At 40.0% G+C, this 14,509-nt stretch overlaps 1 protein-coding gene across 1 annotated transcript in view; it reads right to left on the reverse strand.

Moving 5' to 3' along the window:
* The window catches only part of LOC104491513 (zonadhesin-like), a gene marked incomplete at both ends in the record, with an annotated part of 16,839 nt that extends 3,285 nt beyond the window's left edge, over positions 1-13,554 (reverse strand). The window contains 14 exons of the mRNA XM_010133950.1: positions 846-1,014; positions 2,009-2,138; positions 2,766-3,016; positions 4,257-4,398; positions 4,877-5,085; positions 6,195-6,463; positions 7,183-7,307; positions 7,783-7,947; positions 8,498-8,739; positions 9,490-9,634; positions 9,937-10,139; positions 12,087-12,263; positions 12,856-12,947; positions 13,446-13,554. Of these exons, the coding sequence (XP_010132252.1) occupies positions 846-1,014; positions 2,009-2,138; positions 2,766-3,016; positions 4,257-4,398; positions 4,877-5,085; positions 6,195-6,463; positions 7,183-7,307; positions 7,783-7,947; positions 8,498-8,739; positions 9,490-9,634; positions 9,937-10,139; positions 12,087-12,263; positions 12,856-12,947; positions 13,446-13,554 (2,428 nt within the window). The remainder of the gene's footprint in view (positions 1-845; positions 1,015-2,008; positions 2,139-2,765; positions 3,017-4,256; positions 4,399-4,876; positions 5,086-6,194; positions 6,464-7,182; positions 7,308-7,782; positions 7,948-8,497; positions 8,740-9,489; positions 9,635-9,936; positions 10,140-12,086; positions 12,264-12,855; positions 12,948-13,445) is intronic.
* Between the last annotated feature and the right edge of the window lie 955 nt (positions 13,555-14,509).

Consider the following 14,509-nt stretch of genomic DNA (forward strand, 5'->3'; position numbering starts at 1 on the left):
AACAACTGGCTGCATGCCTGAAGTGCCAGGATCCTTCTGTAGGTATTGCCTCCAGAGCCCCTCAACACTAGCCTGCGTACAGCTTTCTACTATTCTGACAGACAAGGTTTGCAGGCAAATTATATCCTCACAGCTAATACAGTTCCATTTACCTGCTGAAAAAGTTATGTGTTAGTGGCTAAGCAACCTCCAAAGGTCTTTCAAAGCAACTGAGTAGCAAGGACAGAAGGATGGGAGGGAGGAAGGAAACTTCTTTCCCTGCCTGTTCCGATGTTCTGTATGGACTAATTAACACAAATATTATGTTCATTTATACTCCGAAGAATATCCTTACTTTTTTGTGTACTTGCTGAAAACACTAGATAGCCATGAACATAAGAAAACCAGACTCTTGAGGAAGGTCTTCTGGGAGGTGAATTTATCTTGATGGATTTCAAAGCTACCTTCATGTTCCAGAGGGGAGATGACACTAAACCAGGATTTGTCCTCCCTTGGGTCCATCCAGCACAACATGATGTATATATCTGTGCCAGGAACCATGAGCTTGGCAAAGATCTTAGTCATCCCTGCGCCTTAGCAGCTGTAATGGCTGTGGCTCCAAAGAGGGGTACTGGAGTAATACAGTTATAGTTCAAGACTTTTGCCTAGGCAGAAGGGTACTGAGTTCACCTTAGTTATGAGCAGAAAAAAATCTCTAAACAGAAGAGTTTTTTAAAGGAAAACAGAGGTTGTTTTAACCCGCCATTCACGTGATTGGGAAGATCAGGTAATTCATAATTCCTGCATATTAACTATGGCTTAATTCTCTCATTCCAGTGGCTGTGCTTGCCATGGATATTAAGTACCTGAGACGAGAGGTGGATCTTTTCAGAGGAACTTTCCAGCTCTCACCAAATACATTCACCTTCCTCACCCAGATGCCATCTGGCTTTGTGAAGTCATTTCTGTATCTCCCATCAAAGTCACCACACAAGCCTTCCACTCTGTTTCTGTAGGTGTTGGCCAGCTTTATATCTAAGGGAGTTCAGAAGAAAAAAAAGCCGTTACACAGAAATCTTTGCGTCGAGTGTGTGGAAGAGGAAGCAGTGCCAAGTACCACGTCATGACTGAGATCGGCGTTGGTAACGTGACATGGGCCTCACAGGGAGGATATGACCACAGCCCTGAACATCCATGTTCACATATGTATTGATAGAACTGTTCCTGTGCTCTGCAACATGGATCACGAAAAAGGTAATTTCTTGCAGCCAATAAGGCATTATTTAATATGACATCACCACCTGAGTGCTCTTAGTGCATACTGCCTTGCAACAAACAGATGCACCATCCACTTTTCCCCTACACTTACAATCCACTTGCTTGTTGAGAAACAGAATTCCTATAAAACAGACCTTCTCCTTCTGCAGTTGGAATTTTAGGGTTTGGAATGATGGCACGGTGTACAAATGGCCTGGCTCTTGCACCATACTCTCAGAAATAACATGGCTATGTTCTGTTGTAAATCAGGAGTAACTCCGAAGAGAGGAGGTAATGTATGTTCAACTTACATGAGTGAGTTGTGTGTATGTGATATGAGTCCTGCTGAGAAACACGAAAGAATGAAATTATCTGGAACAGACTTGAGAGGAAACATGTAAAAGGATGCACTCATGCATCCAGACTTCACCTCATCATCACGATCAGTAATTTTAAGTGATTTGCTTTCATGCTTATCACTCAAGCTTTATTTAATATGAAAAAAAGTAGAAAAGTCTGACTCTGCATCTCATTTCTCATAAGCTCAGGTGGATCCAGATTAAAAAAAAAAAAAAAAAGCCAGTTTTATGTTTATTCTGGTTCCTGGGAAACACTTTTTGTTTTAATTTGGTGGAAGTTCATATCACGAAGGGCCAAAGGCTCAAAGGGTGAAGGTTTCTAATTTAGTCTTGGGTTTAGAACTCCTCTGGAAAGAGAACATTTTTTGAGGCAGCGCACAAGTATTCCTCCACATTGTCCTAGAATCACTTACCTGCATTTTGATTGCCATCAAAGCTCAGGTATAAGCCAAAATCTGTCTCCAGGTAAATTCTTGTTATCCTCTGATATATACGAATACCTTCATGAGGATAAGCAGGGGGTCTCACCCTCACACCATTCAGCTAAAAGAGAAAGAATAAGTTACAATTCATAATATATAGGCCAAATTCAAACCTGTCTTCAGTACAAGTCAGTGGTACAAATAAACATTCCTCTTCATTTGGTTTTCTGATAAATATATCAGATAATTTAACCAGGCAGAAACTTTAGTATTCAGGTTTTTTTAAAGTTAATAGAATCACATATTGAAGAAAGTGATCTGAACACAGTATTTTCGTACCATCCTAAGATACATCTATTGCTGAGCTAAAAATGTACATACGAACTATGTACACTCTTACATACCAGCAGGAAGGAAATGAAGTTTTCCTAGAATAATTCACCCTTTTCCCTACTACTGATAAAAATTTGTTTGGCTTGGGATAAAAAAATTTGTAAGTCTGGGATATTTGGTATTTTATTACTAAATTTCTATTTATTCATTTATATGTTTGAAGTCAAATTATATCCTTCATATCTATAGAGAAAAAAAGACTTGACACATCTGAAAATCATATTTGCCATTCTATTGATGTAAAAATACAGTTAGCTTTAATACTTAAATTCTTCAAAACAGACATTTATTACTCCAAGGTGTTTTTCTCCAAAGGAGGGCCTTTTCTGTGCTTTGCAGTCAGCGAGAGACTTACCAAAAGCTGTTTGTTCTGCCTGAATCGTATTGTGTGATTGTAAACATTGACGAGAATTTCTTTCAGGTAAGTAATGCGTCGAAGTAGATGGAAAGGATAGTTCATGCCTTCAATGCTGAATGGCGTCAGAGTATCAGGTAGGTCAGGGATGGTCTGAGCCAGAATATATGTGTATTTCCCTTGAAAGTGGTGCACCAGACCATCAAAGGTGATGTAGTGTGGGTCACCCATGATCCGGCATTTCCCAAAACCTAAAAGGGAAGAGCTTCATTACTCTCTAGTCTGAATGTGCACGTGCCAGATCCTGTGAATGGATGAGTTTAAAATAAGTTAGATAAAAATTATTACTCCAGCATGCAGGTCCCTTAAAGAAAGGATGGGTGCTCACGCATCACCCTAGAGGACGGGCATTCAGGTGGAGAGATGGCCAGAGAAATTCATTCCTTTGCTGAGAACCAGTGAGCCAACTGAGCTGGAGCAGAACGTTAGGGTTTACAGGGTTTATAGAGACTAAGTTGTGCACACTGGTCCTCTGCAGAGGAATGACTCTGCCACACGGCATGGTTTGCAGCGGGCTCTTAGAGAAGTCGGTTTCATAATCCTCAGCAATATGTTGCTACAAAATTATTGAAACATGAAAAGCAATGTCTAATTTTGGCTGGCTCACTGCTGACAGCACTGGTTTTCTGAGGTTACTAAATTTATCATTGGGTTCACCAGACCTAACAATCAGACGCGGCAACTATTGTCTAAGTATTGTCCTTGACCATGGAGCTCAGAGCAAACCACTATCTCAGGAGCAAGGCTTTCCTCAAGACTGCTGGGGTGCCTCTGCTGAAGTTTAGCCAGGATGGAGCAGGGGGAAGCTGGGTTTGCATTATGCTCTTGTACTGATCATCAATACAGTAGGCCCTGTGAGATACTATTCTTCAAAACTGAAGTGTAGTGTCACTAGACCACAAGTTATCTCCTTAACAATAAAATTGACCTAGAGAATGTAGGATTGACTTTGCTTAGCCAAAGCAACTATTGAATGAAAAGCACCTAAGTTCTCTGACTGGCCTATTACCTATCTGTTCAGATCTGCTCTGTTCTGTTTTGCCTTTTTTCTGTTCTCAAATCAACTTGCAGTGGGAAAAACAGGATTCACTTATCTAACTGATGTATCTGAGTTTTGGTAGATGCAGTGCAAATTTTTTTTTTTTTTTAATTTAAACTAGTTAGACTGAACAGTCAGATTTCTAGATGTAAGTAGATTTTCAAACTCCTGTTCCATTTCCCTCTGCAAATTCCCTTTCTTGCACTGGAACTTTCTATTCTGAGAACTGAGAGCTTTTTGTGATCAATAATATGTTGTCAACAGCACTGTCAGAGCTGCTTTCTATCCTTGTGGAAAAGACTAAACTGCCATGGAAGAAAGAATGCATACCCACATCCTTCCTCCTTCTCCAGCCCTCATGGAACACCAAGTGAAGATCTGCTTGCACATACCTGTTGGATTGCACTTGTGTTTTCCATTTTTGATCACGCAGGTTTCTTTAGAATCACAGCTATAGCTCTTACATTTGATGACACCGTTCTTCTGACACTGGCATATTTTGGTGCAGTGTGGAGTAATCCAGGTTTCCCCAGCCTGGACACAAGTTGCGTTAAGAATATGTTACCAAAGTGCTCAGCTTTGCAATGCAATAAAAGTTCAACGGAAAAGGGTGTAGGGCTGGCTAGGTGCTAGCTGCGGCATTCCACATCTGCTCAGTCAGGTGTAATCTCACCAAGCGCCTGGGAGCAGGCATCGTATTGTCTTTTTTTATCTTACTGTCTTTGAGATGAGAATTTGAACGCAAAACAGGATGAGGACAGACTGTCTGGGTAACTCTCATCAGCTGACTAGTTTTGAATAATGCCTTAATTTTGGCCTCAGGCGTGAAGTACCAAGCTGTTGCACCTCCTAATACCTGAGTCTGCAGCTTTTGCTAATCAGATGAAAGGTATTTAAGATGTACACCCTGAAGTTTTGTTTTTCTTTCTCTCTCTCTCTCATTCAGATGGTCAGGAGACAACTTCCTACAAGTTATGCAGCCAGTGATATGCTCCACAGACAACCTACTTACACTGTAGTAATTGTCGTCATCATCCCTGCAGCCACAATCGCTCAGAGGTACACACTTGCCATTACTGAGCACATAATTATCATCACACTCACAGCCCTCTGTGCACTCTTCTGTCTTCTCACAGAGGGAAGAGGCAAAAATGTTATTGCATGTTGATGGGCAGGTGGAGACACAGTCTGTGTAATGGTTGTGGGGAGGGCAGGGCAACGCTGTGTGGATAAAGAGAATAGAACCAAGCGTTATTAAATACACTTGGAAAGTGCACTACAAACATGTGCCTGCCTGAAAGCTGCAACTCGGCCTATAAAATGGTAACATAGAATTGCCTTATAATTAATAGCTGATTTTGATCATCAACCAGTTTCAACTTTTTATATTTTATTTTAAAAAGCCAGTTCAATTCTCTTACAGATATGCCTGGTAGCACCTGGTGCTACATCGTTCAGCGTTCCAGTTCAGCTGCAAATGCCTCTTGGGCACCGCTGGAAATGAGAATCTTTAGGGAAAATCTCTTAGAATGTTCAGCCTTCCAGTGATGCAAAACAGGTGTATATCTAGCTTAACCGCAGGCATAAACACATGCAAGAACAACAGATATGCATTGCCAGGCTAAAGAGTCATCTAGCTCTATACCCTATTTCTGCCAGTGACTAGAGGTGCGTAAGGGGACAGTCCAAGCAGGACAAAGGGTTTATTTGTCCAGTATTTTCCTCTATTCTTGGCAAGGAGGTGACTAGGGATTTCTGATGGACCTATTCAACATTCATCTGGCTTGTTTTTTAACCAGTTAATTGTTCTGTTCTCCACAACATTATGTGATAACTAATTCCACAACTAATACTAAATTGCAAAAAACCAAAAGGAACCCATGGCGTAATCTTTACTCATTATTATGTAATTTGTTTGTAGCTTTGTTGAATGGGTGGAGTGAGGCACATATACTGTAAATTAATCTGAGAATATGGTCCTTAATAAGCAACTGGCCAAATAGCCAGTTTTCCTTCAAAACACAGTGAGTGACATTGACTCCTAACACACTATCCCACTTTGTTTAAGTCTTTTGGTTATATTATTTCTGCATTTTAGGTTTATTGCAGTATCTCATGGCACTCATTTGGCTGCTAAAGCCAGTCTAACTCCACATTACTATGTTTAGCTCAGCATGAACACAGTTCAGTGCAATGCAATGTTAGAATTGCGTTTTGTGAGAATTTGGGTTTAATTTTCTTTTACATAAATTGTTCACCTAACACTGCTAATTTATTTTCATGCTATTAGCTGTACAAGTTTCATTTTTTTCACTTGCTTGTGCACTTACGACAGAATGTGTTATTCCTCCATTTAATGGTGATTCCATGATTCCTGCAGGTGTCCACATAGACTTGAACTATGTCGCAGAGAGTGGACTTCATGCCATCATACTGGCACATGTCATAGATGCAGCTTTGTATGAAGTCTTCAGGCTTGACTAGATTATGACATGCTTTGAATTTGTCTGATTTTAAGACATTGCACTGGCTTTCAATGACTGGTTTATTCTCAGCAGTGCAAGGAGGAACATCATCTTCTCTGAAGTCTGATAAACAACTGCATGAAAGCACAGGCACAATTGTATTTAAGTTTCAAAGGCACATGAAAGACAGAGACTGAAACTGGAAAGTTTGTTTCTACTGAAAGGTACTGAACAAATAATGCTAGAGACTACAGCCTCCTTTCTATGAGTGGCAGATTAGGCAGAAGTAGACCTGCCTGGTGACCACCATGCTTGTGTCTGACTCTCACTGCTCTCACTGAACTTGACCCAGACTAGATGATTGACTTCTCAGTTTGTCCTTGGACCTGTCTCATCACTCCAAACTTGTGAGGTGATCTGGACTCTTGGATGACCCTGGTTTCTACCATCGGGCCAGCCCTGCTTGCCTTGCTTGGGTATTGTGGAATGGGCCCTGTCTGGTGCGGTCACAGTTCCACATCCCTTAGGGAGCAGCTGGCCCTCACTGTCCCCCAACACCATCGTCCTGCTCTAGGTGTTTTCAGTGTAAAATAAACAGAGGCTATGTCCACACTGTGGACCGCTCCAAAGCCTAATTCCCCAGGTGTGTATGTCGATCAATAGAACGGTGGAGGTTTCCTTCTGGTCTGTGCAGTGGTTTCCTGTGGTGATGGCTTTTTCTGAGCTTCAAATTCAAGAAGAGAAAAATTTCATATGCGCTATTTATATGTTAAAAAGTAGCAAACAGTCAAAACAATTGAAAAGGGAGACTGTTTTCCAATGGGAGGTGGGAGATACGAGAAGTTACACTTACCCTTCATCACTGTCTTTCTCCACTTTCCAGCTATTTCCAAACTGTGTGGCACTGACGAGTGTACCATTGGGCAAGGACAGATCATCTTCACGATGATCATTGAAGTTTCCACACATGCCATGTACCTACAAATGAAAAAGAACCATTTGCAAATGAAAAAATAGCGTATTGTAAGCACAATCTTCTTCTACATCAGCTTCCCCAATAACTTCTTATTCATTGTCTATGAAATGACGTAACCAAATTATCACCAACAGCCAGTCTTGTGCCAGACATTTCAGACATACTCACTAGTGTCTGACTGCACCCATGGAAAAATAACACTGAATCTGGAGTAAAACTCTGGTTCCCTAAGGCTTCAAGGCACTTCATTCTATAAACTGGGTGTATTCCCAAAGCCAGGTAATTTTCTTTAACTATCCTTTTGGAACACAAGGAAATCATTGTGAAGAGAAAAAATTAGAAAGGAAAAAAATGACATGTATTACAATACAGCCACAAATAAAGATGCATAGCAAAACTCAGGAATAAAAGAAATTAAAAGTAAATGCACAAAGTAGTGGTGTTGAAAGTGCCAGAAGTTACCATGCTAAATCTTACCTTTGAGAAATAAGAATGTGGAAGAGTGATTTCCAAATGGTGATTGCCATCATATTTCACTATCACACCAAAGTCAGTTTCCACTACTATAAATCTGCCAACATTTCCAATGGACACGCCTCGCAACCGTTTCTCCACTGGAGTGTAGACTCTTTCGTTGTTCAGCTGCAGAGACATGTCATTTGTCAGTACGGACAGTCTTCCATGAAAAGCTTTTCTGCTCACAATCTCTATTTCTTGCAGTGCTGAAAATTATTCTATGATGGTTTTAGCTCCTTTACATTTCCACCATTGTATATTCCACCTATGGGTTTCAGGAGTCAGCCTTTTAGCTGAGGAGAGCTGGACAGGACTCATGGCCTATGCCTTTAACAGGGAGCTGGAAAGATCCCTGATAGTGAGCAAGCTCTTACCCCCCCCGTGGGTGGATTCCCTGCCGCTGGTACTGCCATAGATCTCTCTGCTATTCTAGACTAGTATGACTTACTTTCCCTCTGCTCATGTTAGCTAGATAAAGGTGATTGGGTTGACAACAGCTATTGAAGTGGGAAGCCGCATTCTTTAGTTCAGGCAACAGTTCTCCAGTTTGGGTGCTCGGGGCTCCATCTCCAAGATACATATTCCTTACGAAACATGCACTTCTATATTCTTACACCTACTGTAGTGAGCTGATTTTAAGATACTTTTTGTCAGAATAAAGAGTACTACCACCTACCAGGATTCTTTGGCTTTTCTGAAGGGTGATTCGTACACCATACACATCTATGTAGACTTCTTTCAGGTATGTGGCCCCTCTTGGTCCTCTGTCTTCATTCTTGCCAAGGATGGTTATAGGAATGACACTACTGGTGTTGACAACCTCAACCAAGGTGTAGGTGCAGGTTCCCACAAAGGTGTACATCATCCCATCAAAAGTGAAGTAATGAGGATCTCCTACCACTTGACATGTTGCTTGGCCTGAAGGCGAAGAAAATGATCTAAGAACTTTGGATTGGATTTCAGCACGGACTTAGTTCACCAAAGATGTTCACATTAGTGCATCAACCTAATTCTGATCATTAATATGTGAGCAAACCCTCACAGAGGTATCTCAGGTTCACGGCAGTGACATTTATTTGGAAATGAGAAATTTCCAGAAAGTGTCTCCTAAACTTAATTTACAAATTACGTACAAACTGGCAATTTGGCAGCAAATGAATCTCTTATACATTTCAATATACTCTTGTAGCTATGATTTATGGTAGATGAGAGTAATACAGAGCTTTTCTACTTAGCTATGTAAAAATACATAATTCTGTGCATAAAAATGGGTGTAAATATAAAAGTAAAGAAATTTGCATCTATATGCATAGATACTTTCTGCACTTGCCACCACCCCGACTCTCAGAAATGGAGTTCTCAATTATTCCCAAATTTAGAGCTTGCAGCACTGGTGATGTGGGACTTGGATTTGTATTATCAAGACAAGATGAACCCAAGTGACTTTGCAAGCTTTTGGCAGCATCAGTTTTTGCTGACATCCATTACAACAGAAAGGGATCTGTGCTGCAAGACAAATCATCATGTGTTTCATCTCTGAGCACTGGCAGCAGTTAGTTGGGGTCTCTTTGCCATCATATATGAAAAGATATTTATAATAAAGCTAGAAGGAGAAGAAGTGTCTCATTATGGAATTGGCATTAAGAACTATTTTCAGGCAGGATTTACCATTGGAATGACAGCCCAGCACACCATCCTGAACACTGCATTCCTCTCGGACTCCACACTCCCAGGATGTGCATACAATGGTGCTATTAGCCTTGCAGGTGCAGCGTTCAGTGCAGGGATAACTGGTGAACCAGCTTTCATCCAACTGAGAGGAAAAAAGAACATAGAAATATATACTATAAGATACATTGGAAGGGGAAACTGTGAGGGGCAATCAAATTATTACTCTCTGTATGTGCATGATACATGATCATTCAGACAATTGTAGCCACACAGCTCACAGATCAAGAAACCTGTCAAACTGAGTCTATTTTGTTATTATTAATAGTGTAAATAATAATTGTGTTAGTGTTAGTAATACTTTTTTCTCTCATGGTGATAAAGAATGAGATCCCCTGTTAGTTCTTATTTTTTTTTTTTTCTCTTTCAATGTCTAAGTTAACTTGCCTGGTGATACTGGTTTTTTTCATCAACACAACCACAGCTGCTTTCTGGTACGCATTTGTCTCCACTCAAAACATAGCCTTCTTTACAGAAGCAGCCTTCCACTGGTAAGGAACTGCAGGAATCAGCTACTGAGATGTTCAGGCAGGTGGAGGGACACCTAGTACCACAGCTCTTGTAGATGCTGCCTCCAGGACAGGACATTGCTAGAGAGAGAAAGTAAAAACAAGATCATTCAAAAGTGCAAAAACATGATGAAAGTTTCCCTGATGCTTTCACTGTTTGATCCTGAAAATATACAAGACTGCTATTAGGAAGTCTGCCACTGAAGAGTGCTGCGTGCATGGGATTTTCTTGCTGTGTGAGATGGCTTTTGGCAGAGGTGGGTAAGACAGGTGGGCCACCCTGCACTTCACCTCACAAAGGAGGCCAAACATTGCAGCCTTGCTTTGAGGGTAGGTCTGATGTGATCATATAGGACTAACTGTGCTTGGTTCAGGAAAGCTTTTTCTTCAGAAGACATAAAGTCACTCCATTAAGGGAACAGAAGAATCTCTTCATGTACCAGCTGATATGGCCCCATCACTGTAGTTATGATTTGAACACCTGTTATATATTTTAAAATAGAACTAAAAATCACTCTTGTTTTCACTGAGACCCACTGAGGAAAATATATTATACTGCCACACCCCTCCTGCTTATGGTAGGATTTGGTTTTGATCACTCAAATCATGTTCCCCAGGGAAGACATTACATTTTACAGAAACCTTGAAGCATTTGTCCGAAATTGGAAAAAAAAACCCCAAGAAACCAAACAAATCCTAAAAACTGTTTCTGTCTAGATTCTGCGATAAATCACTACATATGACTCTCACTTCTGTCCCTACAGCAGGATCTCTTAGTCCTGTCAGGCAATTACAGACAACATTTCCTGTCATCTAGATGGTGTACCTGCCCTTTGTCAGGTTCTTAACTGAGTTTTCCTTTGAATACTGATGGAGGAAGCACTTGAGTCAATCTTTGTAATGTGACTGAGTCTTGTCTATCACTCTAATCAAGCCATAGATATTTAGGTCCTGGGCTACAGCCTCGGACTCTGGAGTCTGGATGTCCATAGCTTTAATTTGATTTGGCAGGTAAGAAACTCGTTTCCTGCTCTGTCTTCATTTTATATATGAATTCCCTGTGCTCTGTCCTCCCAGGGCTGACTTACTGGGTCCTTTAAAGACATTATAAAGTAAGTCATGGTAATTCTTTTTCCAAACAGAGCAGCTCCTAGAATTTCTCAATTTTTTTTAATGATTTAGTTTCAATGCAGAGCTAATTGTTGATCACAGAAAAAAAAAAAAAGAAAAAGAAAAAGAAAGGTACAAATCTTCAGAAAGTAATACAGTGGTAACTGGTACAATAAAAATCAGTGTAAAGGGAAAAAACATAGAGAAGAATTATGGGTTATTTCTGTTTGATTGACCTTTAAAGTACTTTTTCTCTCTCCAGGTGTGTACTTTGTGGTTATAAAGGTCCTTTAGAAGATGTTCAGCAAGCGGAAAACTGCCCAGTGGTGCAAAAAATTAACACCAGTGGAACCCCTGGAAAGTTTTATTCTAAGAAATACAAGTTCATTGTATGAAATTTCCCATAAGGTTATTCTGAAGAGAATTAATCAGGAGATAAGTGAGAATACCTGATTTCTTTGATTTATAGACAAGTACTTGTAGACTTACTAGAAACAGCTCTTTCTCAAGGTCTCTTATTAAACTATTTTTTTATCCAAAAGCCATTGATAAGACTTTATGTATGGAAGACTATTAGCTCTGCTTACATTGAAGAAGGCAAATTTTCAGTGGAGCAAAGCAAGTTATTTCCCAACTGCAGTTGGGAAAAAACACAGCTGAATGTAATCAATCAAAATTAAAAAAAAAAAAAAGTAAATTACAAAAAATTTAAGGATTGGACCTGCACATATCCAAATGTTCTTGAAAATTAATATTTTATACAAATACTGGAATAAATCAAGATCAAGAAATGACAAAAGATAGGCTACTCAGTACATTACATAAAATTAAATAATATGCATGAGAAAAGGTAGAGGAGAAGGTGTATATTTTTGAAGTTTAAATCCAGAATAGATATTTATAAGTCATGACACTCACGGCAAAGGGTAGTATTCCTCCATGTGATGCATATGCCAGCATTGACGCATGATTCAGCATAGGCCTGCAGTCCATAGCATAAGGATGTCGCCTGTCCACCAGTGAAACACATGTCGTACACACAGTTTTCAAAGAAATTTTCTGGAGGCACTTTGGTATGACAATCCTTAAAGATTCCTGTGTAAATCGAGAAAGATACATAGAAGGATAGAAAAAAGTTTGGGAATAAGGTCAATATCACCATCTATCTTCTGTCATGGTAAACATATAATGAGTGCTCCAGGCTAACTTTGTTTAATAAGTTAAACCAACACTTGAAATGGAGCTTTCACAATGACTTTCTTCTTTTTGCATTATTGATACAACAGAGCTTACATAAATGAAGAGCTGCTGCCTAGGCAAGTCACTAATTCTAGACAGGTGTGCAGTGCAGGGAACATGTACAGGATTTCAGATAAAAAAGCTGTAATACTTGCAGTGACGGTGCCTTCTGAACTATTTCTTTCAGCAAGCTGAGCGCAAGTCACTATAAGGAAAGAGCAGCTATGGCTCCCTGCACACAGTATCAGATAATCTTCGTGGACACATTGGCATTGTCTGAATGGTTGACACATCTTGACCAAGCACCTATGAGGTTTATGTTGGCCATTCACACTGAAGTTTATATATGCTTCCCATGTGACCTCAAAACAACAGACTACAGAGAGGAGAAAACACAAGCTATAAAGTGCTCCATCACATGGCTCACAGAGAACTACCAACATACTACCTGTTGGGTCTGTGATCATGCCACATGCTGTGTTCTTCTTTGCTTCATTCTCCAGCTCAGGATCACATTGCTCTTCTGCCCCACTAGAGCATCTGGAGAAAGCAAACAAAATCAAATGTGTTTTTCACATCTCTTACTATCAGATTTTCAGTGGAAGGCTGGCACATGACAACCCTGCACAACAGGGTGTATTTTATTACAGTCACAAGATGTCATCCAGATTCTTTGAAAAGCTGATGTCAGCCCTTTCACTGAATGGGCTCCCTTTTTTATGCTTTCTGGGCTAATCAAAGGCTTATTCTTAGCTGAAAAAAGAGCTGTAGGATCCAAACAGTTCTGGTTTCCAATCAGGGAACTGGACTGGAGGCCCATCCCCGCTTACACTCAGCAGACACTTCCTGCTTTGGAAAACAAGACTTGAAGGACACAAGCTCTCTCCTCATGTCCTGTTTAAAGGGGCAGCCCCCTACTTCCAATGGGCAGTTGGAAGATATAGAATGGTACTGGATGACAAAGTCAGTGAGTGGATGGATGTTTGATTTTATAGACTTTGAGTAGCAAATGCCAAGTGATAAAATTAATACACATACATGGTGTTATTCTCAGGCACAAGCCAGCTTTGTCCAAGATCAGTGGAACCACTTGCAGTGTCACCATTGGGCTTTATGTTGTCATCATCTGGATTGTCATTATAATTACCTGTGAAGGTAAAAAGAGATTTATGGGACACATGAAGTTCGCACCTGTAGAACAAACCTAGATTTCAGGCTACAACTACAATGAACTAGGGAGAGCATATATGCAACATCAGTGTGTACTGGGCAAAACAAGAAGAGCTCAATTGTGTTTTAGAATTTGACCACTGACAAGAGCTGCTGTTCAAAGACTTGTGGACTTGAAGCAAGAAGTCTTAAGTTCTTGTATAAATAGATCTCACTGCATACATGAAAGAATTGCTTAGCTAGAAAAAACCCAACTCATTTCCTTGGATCCTACCTGTAGAGTGTTGGACTAAAAATCAGATGGTGTTATTTGCTCCTGAACTGAAAGTGTGGAAAATCCATGGAGAGATACTTTCAGATGATCCAAGTAAAGGAATAATCAGAAACTCACAAGACAAGCTATTCTTGTATTTTTTACAGTCCCATTTTCATCTTGAAATACATTTCATATAATCACCTGGATTTCAGAAAGTTTTTCCAACTAAACCTACCCAGGTTCAGGCATTAGCAACATGGCTGATGAAAAATTACTCGTCACTACTAATTCCAGCGAACTCCTACTCTCATTAGCTACATCAGCCACCTATTGACTCTTAATTTTTTTGGTATCCTATTGCAACAGAATTTCTTACAGAACACAGTAGAATGTGCCTTTTGTGTCTGACCTTTCTTACAGGACTCAAAGGCAACTATGTTTTGTATCATATATATATATAGTATCATATATAGCACTTAATATTTTGTGGTATTTGAATTTCAACTTGTTCATCAAGTCCATCAACACAGGATTATCCAGACTGGATCCTTGTCATTGCTTTGTTTTAATGTAGATACTACTTATCTTAGCTGGAATAACAAGTAGGTAAAATTAAGGCCTGGCAGTCTATTTTTTCTTTTCTTTCCTTTTGTTTTCTTTCTTCTCCTCCTCCCCC

The sequence above is a fragment of the Buceros rhinoceros genome, unplaced genomic scaffold, assembly GCF_000710305.1.
Source record: "Buceros rhinoceros silvestris isolate BGI_N320 unplaced genomic scaffold, ASM71030v1 scaffold41873, whole genome shotgun sequence".
Taxonomy (NCBI): domain Eukaryota; kingdom Metazoa; phylum Chordata; class Aves; order Bucerotiformes; family Bucerotidae; genus Buceros; species Buceros rhinoceros.